The sequence below is a fragment of the Cyrtonyx montezumae genome, unplaced genomic scaffold, assembly GCF_038088225.1.
Source record: "Cyrtonyx montezumae isolate F1298 unplaced genomic scaffold, pur_monq_1.0 scaffold_2, whole genome shotgun sequence".
Classification (NCBI taxonomy): domain Eukaryota; kingdom Metazoa; phylum Chordata; class Aves; order Galliformes; family Odontophoridae; genus Cyrtonyx; species Cyrtonyx montezumae.
Window position 1 is genome coordinate 22,919,876 of NW_027071936.1, and position 20,769 is coordinate 22,940,644.

Sequence of the window (20,769 nt, forward strand, 5' to 3'; positions counted from 1 at the left end):
CAAAATCTACCTGTTTTCCATAGATTTTAGGTAGGAGCCATTACCAAATGCACGGGTTTAGTTATTTTTTTATTATTATTAATATCATTGTTATTACTATTTCTGGTTAATTATCAGTAGTAATGTTCAGATTTAAGTTTCTGTGCTCACAAATATTTGTCATATCAGAAGTCAAAACACTTGGGTTGTTTATTCTTTCAACAAATTAAATGCAGTATCAATGTACTATACCACAACCTTTGTCACAGCTCTTAATGTGTGTCCTAGAATTTATATTAATGGCAGGCTGAATATAATTCTTAAATTCTTAATGGAAGTTGTGCATTCCCAACTCCTAACATATTACACTAAAATCACATTTGCAACTTGTTCAATATGACTGAGATTTTAAGCTTCAACTGAGGGGCTTTTAAAATGTTTGCACTTTCAAACAGCTGCACAAGGGATTAGATGAAAATGGATGTGACAATTACATGAATAAACATCATATACTAAAATACTCTCTTGTTGATCTTTGCCATGTTTTCAGTGAACAAAATAATTTTCTTCCTTCTCCAGAGAAGTTATATGTCCCTGAAGGTGCTTTGCACCAGAAGGTATTTTTTGCTAAATGAAAAATTACATTTATCTGAGATGATTCATATATCTAGGTGACATTTTGGTGCTACATGTTTCACATTGTTATTAATGTAGTTTATATGTTAGCACTAAGAATATCAGTTGTTTCAGTGGTTGACTCAAAAACAGTAGAAGTCTTCATTGAAAATGTGAATTTGAAATCAACCTCTGTTTAATCCCCTCAGGGAAATATAAAGGATCAAAGGGGAATTCGATACTAACTTTCCTCTCAGTATTCCATCTGTTGGGAGCCAAACATGGCATTGTCTGAAGTAGGGTAAATTGGATAGAATAAAAAGAACCAACACTGAAATAGCTTATGTTTCAAAGCAGTGCCCACTAACTCCAAAAGTTAAAAAGAGCTGTGTGAAGGGACCTATCTCTATTTTAAGCAATCTTCATTATATGTGTGCCATTTTTAAATTTGTTGGTAAGCATGAATTGCACCAAGAATTTTGTACAGAAATTCAAGTTCCTTTATAGGTACACACTTGAAAATTAATCAGAAGTTGAAATGTATCACTGCTGAGGAGAATGTGTACAACTTGTTCATGTACACAAAGACATGTAGTGGTATTTGGAAAGATCCAAGATATTTTCCCTTTTCCCTGCTGGTTCAGAAAGATGAACATCTGCAGTAATTTTGTATGTCTACCAGCCTAGATGTCCTAGGGTTTTGGGGGGATACTAGGCTGCCTCAAACAAACCTGCTGTATACTCTTCAGGGAAATAAATAAAATCTGAAAAGGCACAAATTCCATTTATTAACCTCTTTCTTTCATGAAGAAATTACCTTTGTGAGCTAGAGAATGTGGGTCCCAGACCTGCTCAATCATTGGTTCATGTTGTGAAGGGGTAGAGTTAAATGGAATTGCCAGCTCAGTCTGAATCAATAGCTAATCACTAGGTGAGAAGGTGTGTCTAACTCAGGTAGCTCTTTTGAAGCAGTGCACCTGAGTGACCAGAAGGTCTGGATCCAGGATCCACTCCTCCTCACCCTCATTTAAGGGCTAGAAGCTGAGGTAGCAGGCTTTATTTGGCAGAAATTACACTCTACTTAAGATATCCCTGATCATTGGAAAGGGTGAGTTAATTTTTGTTTTTTTAACTAACCTGTTGTTGTTTCATAGGATTTGTGCTTTATTAAAGGGCACATTCTTTGCCTTCTTTTGCTATGTATGTGTATTCTGTTTTTAATTCATTTCCTGTATTTTTATGGTTGTGGTAAATTTTTTTGGTTATTTAAACCAAGGAAACCAACGGGGATGTTTTACCACTGCATAAATTGCCAGTGGCATCTAGGAGGATTAAAAAAAAAAAAGGAAAATATCTAGCTGCCAATGTAGGCAGGATCATGTCAATAAAAACGTATATAACCCTATATCTTGCTGTGATCATACTGTCTTTTAAAGAAAATTAAAGCCTGAATCATGTTTTCATAGCATCTTTTGTTCTGCTAGCAGTTCAGGATGGCATATGACAGTGTACTGTGTATACTATGTGGAAAAAAAAGATATCATATTTCTTACAAGTTCTTTTAATATTTTGTATCATCTTACAGTTGAATTTTAAAGTATCATAAAATGATTAGATTTTTTTTTCATAATATAGACAGGCTATATCTGTGCAGTGTGTGCATGATGTATGAAAGAAAAAATCAGAGCCCAGTTTTTTCATGCTGGGTCATTACTTTAGCTATTGTAATTAAAAATTCACATGCACAGTGATGTACTAAGTATTCAAAACAAGACATGAGAGCGGAACTGAAATTTTAAAGATGCTAAAATAACTCAAATTTATTCATGGATAGAATTTCAAAGATAATGCTTCATGTAGAAGTATATTGTAGATAAGAGACTTTCCAGCACACTTGTACTAGACTCAAGAACAGAATATAGGAACTAAATGACAATCTGTGGTTTCTTCATTTTCTTAAGTCAAGTACTTTTTACAGTCACTCTCGAGTTATTCTATCTTTTGTTTCTTTAAAAAGAAAATCAACAACAAAAAACCAAATATATACAATATACATTCTTATAAATTTATTTTTTATATTAGATTTATATATATAAACTGTAAGTTCAAGCGAAAGGCAAGGGAGAAAGCTAGAATATGTTTACCAATAAGTGAGTTTATGGTTTTATCTCCTATTAGATTTAATGGAGGGTAATGGTAAAGTTTGTATATGTTATGATGAGATTGTGTAAATACATATTGTGAGATAGTTCAGTTAAGATATTTGTGAAATAATTTATTTTGTCCTGCCAGGTCTCTTGCTGTCTTCTTTTTTTGTTCTTCTTTATTATCTGTGTATTAGTGTCTGTATCCTTATGTATTAGACATGAGAGTTACGTAGTCATAACCTTAATGGAATGAACCTTCATTCACTATTGCAAAACAACTTTATAAACAGCCTTCCTCATACAGTGTGAGCAGATCTATGTAGTGATGCCTTGGTCTTATTTTCCACTATGTATACAGAGAGTATCTCAGCTTGGAAATTGGTTATCTTCATAGCTTAATCTGGTTAATGTTGTAATCTCTGTATACAGTGTACAAACTTCTAGCAGCAGCTAGCTTAACAGCTGCTATTCAAACAATTTAAATATATAAATGTAAAAATATAAAAGTAAGGAAAGAAGTGTTGACGAGGATAACGTCATAGATTTTGCACAGTGCAGCAGTGCTGTTGAAGTCATGGACTTTTCATTGCACTGAAAGAAAGCAGTCAGAGAAAGGAGAACTGCATGAAGCAAACATAGGTAAGAGATAATAGGAAGCATGAACTTTACTTCAGCATTTCTAGAACAAGATCAGATGGGTGCAGGGAAACACAGAATACAGAGAAATAAGCTAAAGGTTAAGTAAATTCTCCATGAGCATAAGGAAGCTTCCATGAGGGCTGTTATGTGAAGGAACCCTTAGACAACATTTGAACAACTGACGAGTAGGATTTTAAAACTAGGTTGTCTGCATCAGCAAGTACCTGCACTGATGTTTCAAGAGGGTCCCTCCAGTTCTTCTCTTCCTAATAATCACACTGTGTGGTTGTGTGAAAACAGAAATAGTGATCTATTTCATTTAAGCTGTTCAGTTTTCTGTATAGTACAGAGTGATCTGAAAAATCTGTAAGAATGTTAAAATGGATCATAGCGAACAAGCAGCTTCTCTGCAGTATTTGTGGAGGAGCTGATTGTAAAACCTATCTTGGTAAGTGTATATTTTAGTAAACAATCAAATGAAAACAAAGCAGTTCCATTGTAGGTGTGATTTGTAGAGGCTGAATTTTCTTATGCTTAGGATACTAAAGCTGCTGTAGACCTGGATTCAGTTTGTTTTCTGAAAATAAGGTGAAAAATATTTGAAGAAGTCTTTTTCATAATCAATTACATAAGAAAACATAACTTGATATACAAGTACAAGTCTAGCTCTGCTAACTGCCCTGTAAATGTGTGAAATAAACTCTGGCTGAATTGTTCTAATGCACTTAAGGATTTGGGGCATGAAGTTAGTATAGATAGCTGTACATCTGATCTGACATTTCTTCCAGGCCAAGGAAGTCAAAGCAGCAGATACTGTATGCATGCAGCAGTAGGTGAAGAGAGATACAGGCTTTGTGAATGCTGAGTTTAAATGAGTGGCTACAGCCACTCAGCCTTCAGCCCTAGCTAAGGGGTACATGTGACGCCTGGGACTATAAACTACTGTTGTTTTTTTTTGTTTGTTTGTTTGTTTTATGAAGAATCTTAGTTTTTTCATTGTGGAAACCTCCTTGTACATTATGCTTGCAGAATTTGGCTCCAGGATGCTGTGTAGAAAAAAAGCCTGGTACTTGGTCTTCAGTTATCTTGTTGCTGGTTTATGGTGACAAACAAGACAGAATAACTGAATGCCCATCTTTAAGGCAGAATTATTTGCTCAGATTTTACTGACATATCTCTGTTCATAGTTATAAATTTCTGCTTTTCTTTATGTCCATGTTGACTATACTGCCTTTCAAAAACACCAAATAGGTTGATATCATCCCTGTAATATTTCCTTCAGGTAGCTAATTCATACTTGACTAACCAATAAATAACACTACTGCTCCATAGTAACTCCATGGGGAGTTGCATTTGGAAACAGATTAAAAACCACTGTTTTGAGGGACCAGAAAAAGAAGCCTGCCACCAGCTTCTGCAAGGGCCATCTATCCCAGAAAAACACAACTTCTGACTCTTTAAAAATCAATTTAATAAGCTGTTTTTGATGTTGCATTTAAACCAACTATGTCAAATATATTTTCTTCAATGCAAAGCCCAATTGCTGTTCAAATTTCTGGAATTTAATTCTGGAATGGTCCAACCCAATTCTGTCTTTTTTATACTGAATCATTCATCAATCTCAAAAGGAAGCAAGAAGTAAAAATTGACATTTCCTTTCCTTTTTCAGAATCATAAGAGCTGAAAAAGGCTGGAGTTATTTCCCGAGGAAAAAACTCAGTTATAGATGCTTAGAAAGAACACAAGAGTATATTCATTTCATAACCCAGCAATAAAAGGTTAGGAAAAGGGATCAAGTAATACAATCATATTCATAGCTTTCCCAGAGGTCAGGAGATGAGCACAGTGAAACTATTTCTCCTCATCTCCAAATGTTTGAGTAAGGTTAACTTTTGATGACAGAAGGGAACAGAATTTTTCCAGATTTAGTAATTCAGCTACTGATACCTGACAATCAAAGTGTGCAATATCAGCTGTACAGGTCCCTTCCACATATACCCTAATCCAACCCATCCTATTGCTGCATCATCTACTTTACGTTACAGTTTATCTAAGTAAATAAGATTCTTCAGTGTCATGTTTCTATGCAGTATTCAAACTGGTCTTGTTCTTGATAAACTGGCTTGTTGACTATAAGGGAGAGGATGCTAAATAACTTGCCTTCAACCGATACAAGAACTAACTTTTAACTTTACAGAATGAAGTAAAAAATCAGCATCTCAACAGAGGGGAGTTAACTATCAAATATGAGGAAAAATAGATTTTTTTAGTATTGCTGCTGTTGTGAATTATGAAACTGTAAGGCAGCTTTTATGTTCACTCATGATCAGGCCATGGGCAACATGATTGAGCTGTGCATGTCTCCTGTTCATTGCAGGGGAGCTGGGCTAGATAATCTTTAAAGTTCCCTTCCAACTATAAGGATTCTATGATAAAATAAAAATTGTGCAGAGTAGATCTTTTTGCCATTTACTTTAGCATTAGCACATCACTATTTCCATTACACATAATTTTTCAGCATATTTTCACCAAAGAAAAGCAAATATTTAATATTTGACATAATAAGCTAAATTATTCATTTATGAAAAAATATTGTTGGAACTCTTCAGGTTTGAACTTTGCACTGTGTTCAAGTGTACATGCCTTTCAAGTACTCTATTTAAAGACGACCTAAAACAGTTAGAATAGAACATAAAGAGAAATGCTTACTTGATGGAGCTAATGAAATTGAAGAGCTGTGACTCATGAAAGGAGAATAACTATAGTAATTTAAAAATGGGTTAATATAAGTTGAAACCACATTTAAATGTAAATGTAAACCACATGTAAATTTAAGATAAACTTGTAGCTTGGAGCACAGGAATACCTCTCACTTGCTTCTTAACAACATTTAGGATAACGTCTTCTCAGGCTGAGTCAAGAAATACCCATTGGCAGAATTACGGCAGGATCAAGTAACAAACGTGTGCTTTTTAACACGTTAATTATCTGCTCTGATGTCATTTGCCATTAGATCTCTCAATGAGAGTCCCTTTCAATCAAATGCATAATAATATATAGGAAATATCTTGATACAGTAGTACACCTATCAAGTGTTACTGACCTTTAAAACTTACAAAATCTTGAGAAGTTTGTTCAGTCTTACTTACTAGAATCAGAACAGTATTTTTGTATAGTTGGTCCCATAACTTAAGCAAGTGTTCTATAACCATTGCTTCAGTGGTAGCTGTCAGCAACATATGTTAACGCTGCTCTTACAAACAGTAATGTTTCTTTGCATTAGCTTATGCACTGCAAAGTGAAACATAAGCTATTAGAGAAACTCTTAATACATTTTAAGGATGTTGTGATAAAAGTTGAAACTTACTGTACACCAATAAATAAATTTTTCTGTAGAATTTAGTTTCCATATTGCCAGTAGATATTTAACTCTACATGGACTAGCAGTCTGATAGGTTTTAAATCTTCAGCAGATAATGTTGTACAATTATATCAGGTTTTTTTTTTTCTGGTCTTCTGTGTTTTGTTATGTTTCTATTCCTTAGATTTCTAAATCTCTAAGTGGGGGGAAGGGGTGGAAGAAACTAAAAAGTGAAGTGTATTACATGTGCAGATCTGTAAGAGTTTATTTGTCAAGAGAATGAATGTGAATATAATTGAGACATATTCAGCCCTGGAACTACTATTCAACTTAGTGACATAGAAAGATTGGCAAGGCTTGACCCTTATAAGTAACTGGTGAGGCTGCACCTCAAATACTATGTTCAGTGCAGTATAAGAAGATTATTGAGTTGCACAGGCATGTAGACAGAAGAGCAACAAAGCTGGTGGAGGGACTAGAAAACAAGCATTAGGAGGAGTGGCTGAGGGAACTGTGATTATTTCCCCTGGAGGAGACTGAGGGGAGTTGTCATCACTCTCTTCAACTACCTGAAAGGAGATTACAGTGAGAAGGTTGTCGGCCTCTTTTCTCAGGTGACAATTAATAGGATGTGAGGGAATGGTCTCAAGTTGCATCGGGGTGGTTTACACTGTATTCAAGGAAAGTGGTTTTCATAGAGAGGACAGAAAGCATTGAGATGGGCTGCCCAGGAAAGTGGTGGAGGTTTTTAAGGGATGTTTGGATGTTCTGCTAAAAGACATGGCATGACTTGGGTGATGATTTGACTTAGTGATCTTGAAATTCTTTGTTAACCTAGCTGATTCTATGATTTGAAATGTCAATTCTGAAAGTTTTTTTTTTTTAAGAGAATTTAAAATTTTGCTTTATTTTATGTTGTCTCTTAGAATTCCTGGCATAAATTAAGCTACTCATATGATGAATTAAAATTTCTTAGATTTAATTTGAGTTACAGTTTCCTAATAGAAGGTGGCATACCATTTTTCCCCACTAAAAATATCTGATTCATTTTTTGAGATGAAGAAAGGATATAATTATTTCACCTTCCCTGTGCTTTGAAGACCTTGAAAGAACTGTGAAAGAAAAGGAAATTAAAGTAACAATTTCAACCATTAACAAAGTGCAAGTCAAATTAAACTGTTGTGGTTTTCCCTGAACTATTAGACCTCACTGCAGAAGAGTAGATGGAGGTTGATGAGTTAGAGTTTTTCCTTTTTTTTTTTTTTTTAACCCATTCTCATTCTATAATTGTGTTATTTGTAACCAAGACAGCAGAGGGAGCTCAAAGATTTTGGTCATCAATAAGAGAAACAGGATCAGAAACAATAGTACAAAGAAGAACTACAATGGCAATGAAGGCTAGGGACTAATAGACATCTATAAAATAATGCACTGTAGGCACCTCCCCATTAGTCAGCTGTTGCTTTTACACACCAGAGAGACTTCCAGGTACCACATACTTTGAAATTCTTACATATATAAGCTCTTCTATTTGCAGATTAGAAAAAGGAGTGTTTCTCAAGAATGTGTAAGATTTACATAGATTTCTGGATTTTAAGGGTTACTGTAAGTAACAATTGGCTCAATCATGGGAATAGGTAAAATACTGAACTGCAGTGAATTTGTTTTCCTTCAATAAGGCAGTACTTCAGTTTTTAAAATAATTCAAGATTTTTTGAACATAGTTTTAAGATAAAAAGCTTCTAATGTCTTCTTCAGAAGACATTCCTTTTCAGTTCAATGGAGAAGTAGGCTAACAATACATACAATCAAAAGTTCTATCTGCATAAAAGTACTTGTTCTAAAATGCAAGATTTGAGTTTATAAGAGTTCACAGCTGCTGACCATAAGCACTCTACTTTTCTAATATTACATGTAAATATGTTTAGTATAATTAACTTATTGTTACTGAAGAGAAGTGTTTATAATTGTGTTCTTTTTCTTGTTTGTTTGTTTTTTAATATACTTGAGATGAGAGGTATTCTCATTTCAAATTCAGGATGTTTTTAAGTTATGATGTCAATTTTGCAAAAACCCTTTTTAGCATGATCTTGTTGCTGTTTCTTTTTGCTGGCTCTGTTTCAGAGTCATTCAAAAGTAGCTGTGGAGTACTATTCTAATCATGTGATCATTACTTAATCCTCTGATCAAAACTGAGTACATGTCCTCAGACACCATATCCATCTGCGGTTTGCATTTGGTGGAAAAAAGTTATTTCCTATCTGGGAATATTTGCCTACATCTCTCAGTATCATCTGCCACTATCTTTAATGGCATGTAAAGATCAGGCAGACTCTGTGGTTACAAAAACTGTGCAATCCAATTATATTTACCTGTTAGAATTTGTACTGAAGTTTTGTACACCGGATCACCATTTTAGCATTATGAAAACAGCAGAGTGGCGCAGCGGGAGCGTGCTGGGCCCATAACCCAGAGGTCGATGGATCGAAACCATCCTCTGCTAGTCAGCTGTAGCTTTTATAAAGAAAGGCAGAGGTAACTGAGGTTACTCTCCCTGGAGAGGAGAGGGGAGACCTCATTGCTGACTGTCGTTTTACACAGCCTGATAGTGATAGGGTAAGGGGGAAAGGTTTTAAAAAAAAACGAGTGAGATTTACATCAGAGATAAGGAAGAAATTATTTGGTGAGGCATTGGCACAAGGTTGTCCAGGAAAACTGTGGATGGCCCATCCCTGGGAGGTATTCAAGGTCAGGTTGGATGGGGCACTGGGCAGCCTGATCTAGTAGAAAGTGACCATGATATGGGGTTGGAACCAAACAATCTTTAATGTTCCTTCCAGTCCAAGACATTCTATGATTCTAATCTCTCTGCGCTATGTCTATGGAAAAATGACTTTTAAAACAAAGTATGTTTTCATATGCACTACATAATTCATTTAACGATGAATAGAGATTTTTGATCTTGTAAAGGTGGAATGCTACAGAAACTAATACCTATCTAATAGAAAATAATAAATTCATTACAACTGTTAAAGAAAACATATGGAGAACTAAAAATAATTTCTTTACTTTTTTTTTCTTTGAAGGCTTTCTGTATTTTCTATTAGAAAAATTGAATACCTAAATTAAATGTTCTCACTTCCTCTTTTCAGGAGAGGATCACTTTCATTTAGTTCCATATTAAGAGAAGTTCTACCTTGCTTTTAACTTTATTAAGTATCTTTAACTTGAACTTTAAGCATTTTTTAAGATAGGGTATCTTACCATGGTTGTTTCTGCAATGGATCCAAAGCTGTTTATAAATATGTTGCATGTGACATTAACTGGAGGGCCTGCAAAGGGAAAAAGAAAAAACATCAGTCTCTATTCCAGAATCAGTGTTTTTTGAGTGACTGTAAAACAAACTGATGTAGTAAACTATTATGGAAGAGTATCTGTCAATTTAAGAGGAAATAATTTTGCACTCAAAACTCGTTTAATGAAAAATTTGAATGATTTCTGGTATGTTATAAATTCCTTTCAATTTTTCTCAAAATTACAATACCAGACTGTCCAGTTCTAACAGAAAGACAATGAGTTTATTATGAACTTGCACAGAGAATTATATACAACAGGGGAAAAAAAGACAAGAAAAAGTCCATTTTAAATGTGTATTTATTTTTTTTTTAAGTGGAAGTTGTATATGACTTTCTACAACAGTTAGGGGGATAAGTGACCTTTTTCTCTCTGGGCAGTTTTTTTTTTTTTACATTATCTGTCATCTCTGGAAACAGAAGTACATTATTGCTGTTTTTATCTCTACTACTGACAGGTACAAATGTGAATAAGAAAGAATGACTTAGATTCTATTCTCCTTTCTCTTAAATTCAAAATATTGTTAAGAATCCATTTAAGCTGTTTTTTTTTTCTATTACTGCAGATCTTCAGCCAGCTGTTGTTCTGCTTTATCTTGCATTTGTGAAGCACCAGTAGTGGTAGAGCAGTCACTACAATAACTGAGCAATAAGTCAACTCTCCAGGGAAAAGGTTTTAAATTACTTCTATGCAAGTCTCTGTAGAAATGCTATTGTGGTGTAGCATGCTGATTTCTCCATTATTTCTTATCAACCTATGTCTATGTGCAATGAAAACAAGGTTTTTCCATCTTTAGGCTCTTCTGTCACTCTCCTGCACCTTTGTATTCGTATGTTAACAAACCATTTCAGCACTGGAAATGCTAGTTTCTTTTTCCAGTAGTAAGCAGCCATTTATAATGGAAGATCCATACTTGGTCTTGCAAATACTTATGTAATATTTCATTGTTAGGATCACTTAAATATTGGCTACTCTGCTTTACAACTAGCAAAATTTAATGTGTCTGATCAAGTTGACATCAAATGTTTCAGAGTCAGACCATTCATTAAAACTTCTACCAACATGACCCATCTTGGAACATATAGCTTTCTTTCCTCAAAACAGTAATTTTGAAGTACTGCATGACACTTGTAAGAAAAGATAGCTACTTGTAATGCAATCATTGTAATAAACAAGGCTACACATGCAATGTAGAATTCTTGGATAAGCAGGTATCATTCTACAGTCACTTTGACACTAAAGTCATTTTGCAATTTTGTTTATTATTTAGAGCAGTTAAAGCATATTTAATACACCTTAGAATTCAGTAAATGCTTATTATTGATAACATATGGATTGAGCTTCTGAAGACAATCAAGGAAAATGGAAAAAGCAGGCAATCAAGTGGAGTCACTAAGAACTACTAAAAACTATCAGATAAAATTGTATTTCTTGGTTATGTTAAATTGTTAGATAATTTGATTTCAAGGCAGCTTTCTTTTCTGAAATATCTATGTGGTAATATTTGTAATAATTTCAAATTTGGCTTGTTACTATCTTGCTTAGAATAACACTGTTTTAAAGTGTAGATTAGAAAAAAATTTTCTTTATCAGTGTTGTTGCTTTTATAAAGGAAATAAACCTTAAATAGCTGCAACACTGAAGCTTAATTTGGAAAGCAGCATTACAAAAAGACAGTAACTAGTTAAAATAGGGTAAATCATATCTAAAAGCAATTTAGAAATGGTCTAGGGATTCAAACAATAAAATATTTAAGATTGCAACAATGTATGAAGAAAAACAGTATTTGTAGAACAATGCTTTAAACATTGGAAAAGAAATATGATAGGGAGCGATATATAAGTACAAAAAATCTGTAAAAGTGAAGAGGAATTTCCTCCACTGCTTAATAAGGCATGTGGCAATAAAATAATTGCCACATTCAAACCAAACAACAAAAAAGAAAAGATACCTCGTGCAATTGCAAAGCATCATAATTTTATTGCCAGAAAACACTGGAAAAGACAAAAGTAACTTCAAGTAGGTCCTGGCTTAAGAAGTTCCTAAGTTAATAATTGCTGAATGCTGTTTGTCAGTATCGAGGCTAAGAACAATCTACACTTTCCTATATGAAACCAAAAGTTTACACCTTAAGAAATTGTTACCAAAGGATACATCATCTGCTGTATAGATTAACAACGCAGCACCTCTTCTTTATGTGGTCGTATCTGAACATCTTGTTTGAGTCCATGACAATTTTTACGTATGTGTATCATGATTATGTCCAAATTTGAAAGTGAAATATTTTGAATTTTTGAGTGTCTGAGCTACTATCTGGGCTATCTAAGTGTTACAAACATCTTGCTATAGTTTTGATTTATAGTTACAAAATACATATTTTTCCATTAATAGTTTGAATGCTTTTTACAAGATATAGTCACTTGTTCTATTTCCTATCTAAATAAGTGCAACAGTATCGTCAACATTCTATTATTTCTGTTAAAGAATAGGTATGCAAAATTCCTTACTGAGAAGCACAGTTCTCAGACAAAATGTATAATTTTGTTTTACTGAGCAAGATCAATTATGATACAAAGAAGTTAGTTTAAAATCTTGTTCATTCAGAAATGTTATTGAAAGAACAGAATACTTAAAATGATTATCTGAGATCTCTTATTAGGTCTGCTTCTTAAGACTGTTACCAAATTAAAACCTTATAAAGGCAAAACTGCAGTATTTGTTCTAGGACAAACACAGCTAACAAGAAAGTGGCAAAGTCACTTAAGGAGACACTTATTCTCAGTGACAGATCTGAATCATTCTGGGCAGATTTGTTCAAACTACATAGCTGTCTAGAAGATTTAGAATGTGCACTTTCTGAAAAAGAACAATGTCAAATTAGGTTTTGTCTCTTTAAATTCCAACAGTTACAAAACAAGGCTTTGAGTCTTCTGAAATATATTCAAGAAGTACTACATTGAGTTCACTAATCTCTAAACATCTGTCTGTTCTTCAGTGTAGTCCCATCAGAAAACTGCATTGTGTCCATGACAAACTCCAAAATCCAATCCACAAATCAATCCCTAAACTGTAATCTCAGAATTTTTAGCCCTTCTTTGTAGCACTTCAGGAGACATAAAAAAATGAAGAAAGACTGCATTGCTTAGATTTTTCTCAAGGTCATTTATTGCCCCTCACAACGGTACCTTAGGTTGAGCCGGTAGATTGTGTGCTAAGGAGAATATTATGGGAGCAAGGCATGAAAATCTTAATAAAGATCTGTTATGGTTTGACTTGGCTGGTGTCTGAGTATCACAGATTGTTCACATAGCCTCTTTCCTGGTGGGATGTAGGAGAGAACTTTGGGGGTGAATGAGTAGAACTAGTGGGTTAAGATAAAAGAAAGCTATTTACTAAGATAGCAAAATGAATAATAATTATGACTATATGAATATCAAAAACAACCGATGCACAAGCAATTGTTTACTATCCCCTAAGTAGAAGAAAGTGAGATGAACCTCCATCCCCTTCAAAACTCCTTCCACATGATGTCATGTGGTGTGGAGTATTGCTTTGGCCAGTGTATGTCCTAATTCTGTTCCCCTTCATCTCCTTGGACCTCTCACTGAGAAAAAGTGAAAGTGAAGCATTTACAGATTAAGTGATAATGAATATATAATGATAATGAATGTATACTTACAGCACTAATTGTACATGGCTTGTAGGTGAGGATTAAGTTGACAAACTATTTACTTTTTCATTTTGAAGTATTCTGGGCAAATTTTAGCAAAAGCAACAATTAACAGTGGCTTAAGAGTCACTAATACTTAAGTTCCTAAGGTATGGAAATGTCAAAGTATAAAAATCAATGCAAGATAAGACTTAAGATGTAAAGGTAGCAACTGATGATTCTGAGGGGGGAGGCTTGTCTACTCAAAGGGAAGTTTTGTAGCAAATGTAGTGAAACTCATCATGGAAAGTTAGAGCTCTTTGCAACAAAGGCAGAGGAAGAGGCAGTTGAGGCAAAGTAAGAGTATCATTTTAAATCATAACAGCTTTATCCCTTAAAAAAAAAAGTATGTTCTGGAGAATTTTAAAGATTATTAGCTTGATCTATAGATTCAGGATTAGAGCTAAGTATAATCCCAATATATTAGTGGAATTCTGCATTCTGAAAAGTGTATCAAATCTACCTGAAGTACCTAGACTGTGAAAGCTAGAATGTGTGAAACTTTTTGTATATAATTGTTTGTGTAACTGCATCATAACGTATCATGCATCTATCTATAATCTTTCTATTAAATGTACTAATTTAACATGCCTGCATTTGAATAGAATGATTCATGCTAAAGAAGGTGTAATGTTTGCATCTGCAACCTTTGGACTTCTAATCTTATTTGAATCTTCCTTATGATGCATGTCAATATGGAACATATTGACAGGCAATTCCAGTTATCAAACTAGTATTTTCAGTAGAAAACTGAGAATAGGGAAAAGAACAAGAGGAAATACAATTCCTCTTGTAATTATAAAGCAGTACGAGGCATGAGAAGAATATATTACTGGAGAATTTTGTGATAGATTTGGTAACTAAGACAAACTCTCAAGTTTGATTTCAGTGGTTATGTGGTTAATATATTCCTCATATTCAGCATCAGGCATATGTTTCATGTAACTTCCTTTCTAGATTACTTCAGACTACTGTTGTGAAAATGGGAATTCAAATCAATTAACAAGTATTTCAGGAAAGGGGAAAAAGACAACTATTAGATGACCCAAATATAGTTATAAGACTAATTTTCAAAATTCTGCATTAGTTCAGCTGAGAAACTGACAGGAGTAGAGCACAATACTACTGAAATAAATCATGATATCAAAGAAAATTCACTTTAATAAGTCTGTTTCTATTTTTTTTTCTAGAAAGTTGAGTTTTGTTAATTATTTGGAAGTTTACGTTTGAAATTACCTTTGAAATTTGGTCTGATCCTTGCATCGTAGCCCGACATCCTACCCATTAGCTTATCCAAGAAATCAGATGGCGACATTGGCATGCTACGAGATCTTGCACTGTCTGTTTCCTTTGTAGCTACCAAGCTAAGAACAAGTAAAAAACAAAACAACAAAACAAACAAAAGAAACAAAACATTTTGTTAGATATTTTGCTAAGCAAACTAGTTTTGCAGAATCAAAACTTTATTTGTTAGTGCATGAACAGGAAAACAGCTGAGTTGGTGTTCCATTTCACGATAGTTTACGCTTAAAAAATTAGTAATAGCAAGGAAGTAGAAATAGAAAGCTTGTTTTAATATTATTTAGTTAAGCTAAATACTTTGTTACATCTTCCTCAAGATTTATTGAGATCAATGACACTTCCAGTTAACATTTTTTGAAGCATTATCACAGAATTAAAGACTATCAGACAAATAATTATGCAGGTGGAATATCATAATTCGGAGTCTGCTCTAAAACGGGTCTAACTGGGTGTGATATAGAACAGAAACAAAATCTGTGAGGATCTTTCATAAGAATGTTACCATCTCCAGTTTTTCTTCTGTGAATGTTTCATGTTGATATTCAAACATAAAACTACATATCAAACAGTCCCTTGGCAAGTGGTATTCCTTTACATTGTCTTAGAGGTCCGTTTTTTATTAAAGCAAAAGTGACTGCTGTGATGGAAAAAAACTTACTGAAGAAACTATCTTAGGGCAAAATTTTCATCTCGGGGCCACATGGAAAATGTCATCTCCTGTAGCCTCCTCTCCATATGTATGCAGAACTCCCACTGACATTCTAAAGTGTGTTCTGCACATGTCAGGAGAGTAGAATATCATAATATCAGCATTGTGATCAGCCATGTGCACCTGAACAAAAGGTCTTCATTGTTGTGGAAATCTTAGTCAACAGCTGGCCATCTTATTATAAAAATAACCCAGCTAATTAATATATAAATATGAATAAAATTGTGACTAGCATTACACAGTGTACATAGTGTAACTAAAGCCACTCCTGGATTTTGGATCTTTTACCTTATCTCAACAACCATAGGCAATGCTACAGGTTTGGGGCATAGAAACTGGAAGACTACATAGAAGCAATGGAGCTGAGGGTATTGGTTGATGCTTAGTTAAACTATGAGCCAGCGGTGTTTCCATGTGGCCAAGAAGGCCAATGGTGTCCTGGCTTGTGGAAATACTGGTACCAACAAGAGCAGGGAAGTAATTGTCCCCCAGTACTCATCACTAGTGAGACTGCACCGTGAGTGCTGTAATCAGTTTTGGGCCTCTCGCTGCAAGAAAGACATTGAGGCCCTGGAGTGTGCCCAGAGAAGGGCAACAAAGCTGTGATGGGGCTGAAGTACAAGTGTGGGGAGTAGCTGTTAGAACTTGAGTGTGGAGAAGAGGAGGCTTAGGGGAGACCTTATCATACCCTATAACTACTAGAAAGGAGGTTGTGGCAAGGTGAGAATTGGCCACTTCTCCTGCATAGCTAGTGATAGGATGAGAGGGGGTTGCCTCAAGTTGTGCCAGGGGAGGTTCAGGTGGGATAATTCTTTCTCTGAAAGAGTATTCAGATGCTGGAATGGGCTGCCCAGGAAGGTGGTGGAGTCACCATCCCCGGAAAGTGTTAAAAAAAGATGTAGATGTTGTATTAAGGGACATGACTTAGTGGAGAAATGCTGGTGACAGGTGTATGGTTGGATTGAATGATCTTAGAGGTTTTTCCCAACCTTGATGGTTCTATGATTTTGAAATATGAAAAAATAAATAAATAAAAAAGCTCCTGCTATTTGTGCTGACTTCTGGTCAAAGCTCCATTACAGGAAGAGGTGAATATCTTTTGTCTACTTCTTTCACTGCCTTGAACAGTGCCAATTTATTCTTTTAAAAGTACTTAAATGAAAAGCTCTCTCACGTTACGTATTGCAGATATGGATGCTTGCAGGACATGTACATAGAAATCTCTATAATGCTGTCATTTTCTCATATTTTAATTGAAAAATTGTTATAAGGTCTCTTAATTGTCGTAGTAACTAGAAGTTGAGTTAATTAAAAATTCCTGTTCATTTAAACTTTTATCTGATATTTATTCTATGTGAAAATTGATTTGCATAGTTATGCTTCATTTATAAATTTTGTATTATATTTCAGTAAAAATGATTCAACAGTCTCCTTTAGTAGATAACCTCTTTCATTTCTTCCTGTAGCTGGAAAACATTCTCTTTCTAATCCAGTAAATATCTAATTCTTTTCACTTTAGTGCAATTTGTAATTATTGCTTTTCATCTTGTTCTTATTGAACTCAGACTTCTTTTTCACTATTAAATATTCTGAATTGATCTTCTATCTCATAGTATCACAATTTGTAACCATTTTTATTCCTGTAGAAGGTTATTCATGGTTAAAAGGTAAATAAAATGACAGCCTCATTACACCTACTTTGCTAGTCTGTATATATTTACAAGGCAGCAGAGAATTAAGAAATTGTGTACATACATACATAGATTATAACTCCTAGATTCCTTGCTTATACACTTGCATATATATTTCTATATGTGTGTGTGTGCACATGTTCTATTCAGGTGAGAAAAAAATGCTCCAGATAAATATAGAAAGGCCATTTATTAGCTTATTGATGATTTTCTCTGAGATCTGTTCGTTTTCAATTCTTTAAATTTTTTAGACCTTTATGTTGTTGCAGATATAGTTGTTGCTTTTAAAGTCTTCAGTGGAATAAGGTACTTTGAAGTTAAGCTAACTAAAGCTGAATAGGAAAAATATTCATTGTTGTGACTACGTATGTTGCTGAAGTAGAAGTTACTGTTTTGTTATGTGATTGCATCACTGATTTTGTTAAAATTAGCCAGATGAAAACCTCCTAATATCTTGAATAATTTTACTCTCTGCTTCCGAGAGTGATTTATTCAGCATAATTAATGTTTTTTGTGTACATAAGTTTTATTCTGGGAATTGGCTCTTATTTTAATCAAATACTTCTTCAAGGAGTATTTTCTTTTCTTCTCAGCTTGATGTGTTACTGAGTAAAAACTAGCTGAGTGCTTAGTTCTGCCTGTTCAAATTCCCTTTAGTGGAAAGTATTTCAAGAATTCTTTTTGGAAAATAATAACTTCATCTACTTGAGCTACATCTAAGGAAGCTTGAGTAAAGCAGTTAGAAACGTCTCCTTGGCAAAATGTTGGTTTTCTGTATATAAATTATCATAAATTATTTTGCATGGTAAGGATTCTTCAGCTCTATTATACATGATCTGAGAAAAATGAACTTCTGACTAAATGGGTACATAAAAAGTTATGCTTTTATTATGAAGTATAAATTTAGCTTCTCTAGACTCCTTCAAAACACTAATCTACTATATAATTCCAGAAATGACTTTGTGCTCATCCAAAGGGAATAAACTCTGACTTCTTCCATTATTTTTTTTTAATGCAGAGGCCTTATTTTATTTATTTTTTTAAGGAGGTAGAATAATAAGAATGTAATATCAACAAAATTTGTGGTTAGCATATGTAATTATGCAACTTTGAACTACATGAGAAAGGAAGACATGTGCTCTGTTCATGGCCAGAAATCAAATTCCTCCTGTTGGAAAAAGTATTTTTTTGGAGAGAGATTAATACCTTTCAGTTTTCACTTCACAGAATGTATCTTGAATTTTTTTACTTTGTAAACTAAACCTGGTTAAATGAAGAAATTTTTTAGTTAAATTAGTGGATAAAAATCAAGAAAAAAAAGGAAAATATTGTTAGAAATGTATTAAAAACATTTTTGACTTGCTGAATTTAGACCATCTAAAGTTAGGATGAGAATATTTGTTCCAAATAATCTGATCTACAAAAAGAGGCATGAACAGAGAGTTAGAACTACCAGGACTTATCTTTCTTCTATTTTCGTCAGTGTTCATATACAATTTGAGGAGATAAGCTATAGATCATGTCTTTCAGGTTGTTAGGTTGGAAATTCATTAACACAAACAGGGAAACATCCAGAATTCACAGGTCTGTGACAAGTACACGAGTCATATGTAAGCCAGAAACTGTTAGGTCACACTGAATGGGATGTAAACGTTACTCAGAGTAATCAGCATTCAGTCGCAGCCTAGATATAGCTTCTGTTTTTAATCTGCTTAGCTTATCAAAAGGTTGAAAAGTATCATGACTGAATTGTTTGAGTATCTGAAAGGGGAGGAAAGCAGTGGACATTAATTCTAAGGAGCAAATGCAGAATAATGAATTAGAGGTAGACAAATTCAAACTGGAATTTAGATGCACAGTTTGGATAATAAAGGTAACTTAACAGTGTATGAAACTGTGACATCCAAGGTTCTCTAAAAGAAAAAAAAATAGCAAAACATAAGGTATTGCTTTTCATGTATGAGTAGTTTCTTGAGAGTGAATGAAAAGAAATATGTAGAACAGAGGGCTTAATTCAGAGTATACATTCCAAGACTCATACAAAAACCTTCAGATTCCCAAAAGACACTCTATAGACTTGAGGAGCTTAAGGAGGAAGCAGTGAGAATAGTTCAAAGTAGAAAATGATGCCTTCTCAGGGTTCTTCTATCCTGATGCTGGATAATAGACTTGCAGCTGTTGGCACTATAGCCTGTAATCTGGGGTGCAGGTTAAACGGGGTAATGGTGGCCTATTTTACTAATTTACTTTCACAGCTAGATATTTGAATTACCCAGCAATTGTATGACACCACCTTCCTACTTAGTACAAACTTAAGCTCTAGAAGGGAAAAGGCACTTGAGCTGCTCATAAACTTCATCCAGCTTAAAAATCAGAGATTGACCACAGCTAGGAAAAAAAAAAAAAAGCTACTATTCTAACTCTGACATGCACCTGCAAAGAGGAAAGAATTTTAAGCTAAATGATAACATTGTCATGAAAGCAAAGGGATATGAAGTGGCCATGGATAAACTTAAATTTTAAATTAAAAGTCTTTCAAGCACTGAAACACTTCAGGAATAGTCTAGCAGTTTAAGCAGAAATACAAATACCCATTTCTGATAAGGATGTCAGGATGCTCTGTCACGTATGACATGCAGGTGATGCAACTCAGCTCTTTTCTAACCCTTCTGCTGAGGACATGTTGGTACTAATATTTATTCTTTAAATGTGTTAAAATGGTAACTAATACAGAAACTCAGAAAAATATTTACTTAACACAGTTATGCAGAAAGAGCCCTGGAATCTTTAGAATTTAAATAGGAGAGCCCATCTAGCAGCTGACAGTTTAGCAAGCAAAATAAATATGGGTCATGAATCCGTGCTCCTGAAACTTCTATTTAAAATAGCCAATTTTGTTAGAGAAAACCTTACTATCTCTTCTGTTCCTTCAAAACAAAATGGTTGAGAAAAACTCTGCAGAGAGAATAGAGAACTTCACAACCTCCAAAAATGTCTCCTCCTCTAAAGCTGTAGAAATCAGACTGCTTTCCCGGTTATTTTTTGAGGAATCACTGTATTCCTATATAAAAGTTGTCACTTTTCTATCTGTCACAAGCTTGTATGTGTTTATACAAAAGCACAGTGAAGGAAAGGAATTTTACAATTGAAATTCCTTTACAAACATGCTTTATTTTAAGAGGTACATATTCTCTTCCCTGTTGCTGCTACAGGAGATGGATATTAGGAATGAATGAAATTTATAGTGTGCTGCAATGATAACA

The 20,769-nt window shown here is 34.2% G+C and overlaps 1 protein-coding gene and 1 non-coding gene across 2 annotated transcripts in view; one reads left to right on the forward strand and one right to left on the reverse strand.

Moving 5' to 3' along the window:
- The window catches only part of GLRA3 (glycine receptor alpha 3), a 69,485-nt gene that overhangs the window by 35,623 nt on the left and 13,093 nt on the right, over positions 1-20,769 (reverse strand). Inside the window, exons 2-3 of the mRNA XM_065736076.1 lie at positions 15,041-15,168; positions 10,006-10,073 (exon numbers count right to left, since the gene is read on the reverse strand). Of these exons, the coding sequence (XP_065592148.1) occupies positions 10,006-10,073; positions 15,041-15,125 (153 nt within the window). The 5' untranslated portion in view covers positions 15,126-15,168. The remainder of the gene's footprint in view (positions 1-10,005; positions 10,074-15,040; positions 15,169-20,769) is intronic.
- On the forward strand, positions 9,173-9,244 carry TRNAM-CAU (transfer RNA methionine (anticodon CAU)). The gene has a single exon. It is a non-coding gene; the product is annotated as a tRNA-Met (tRNA).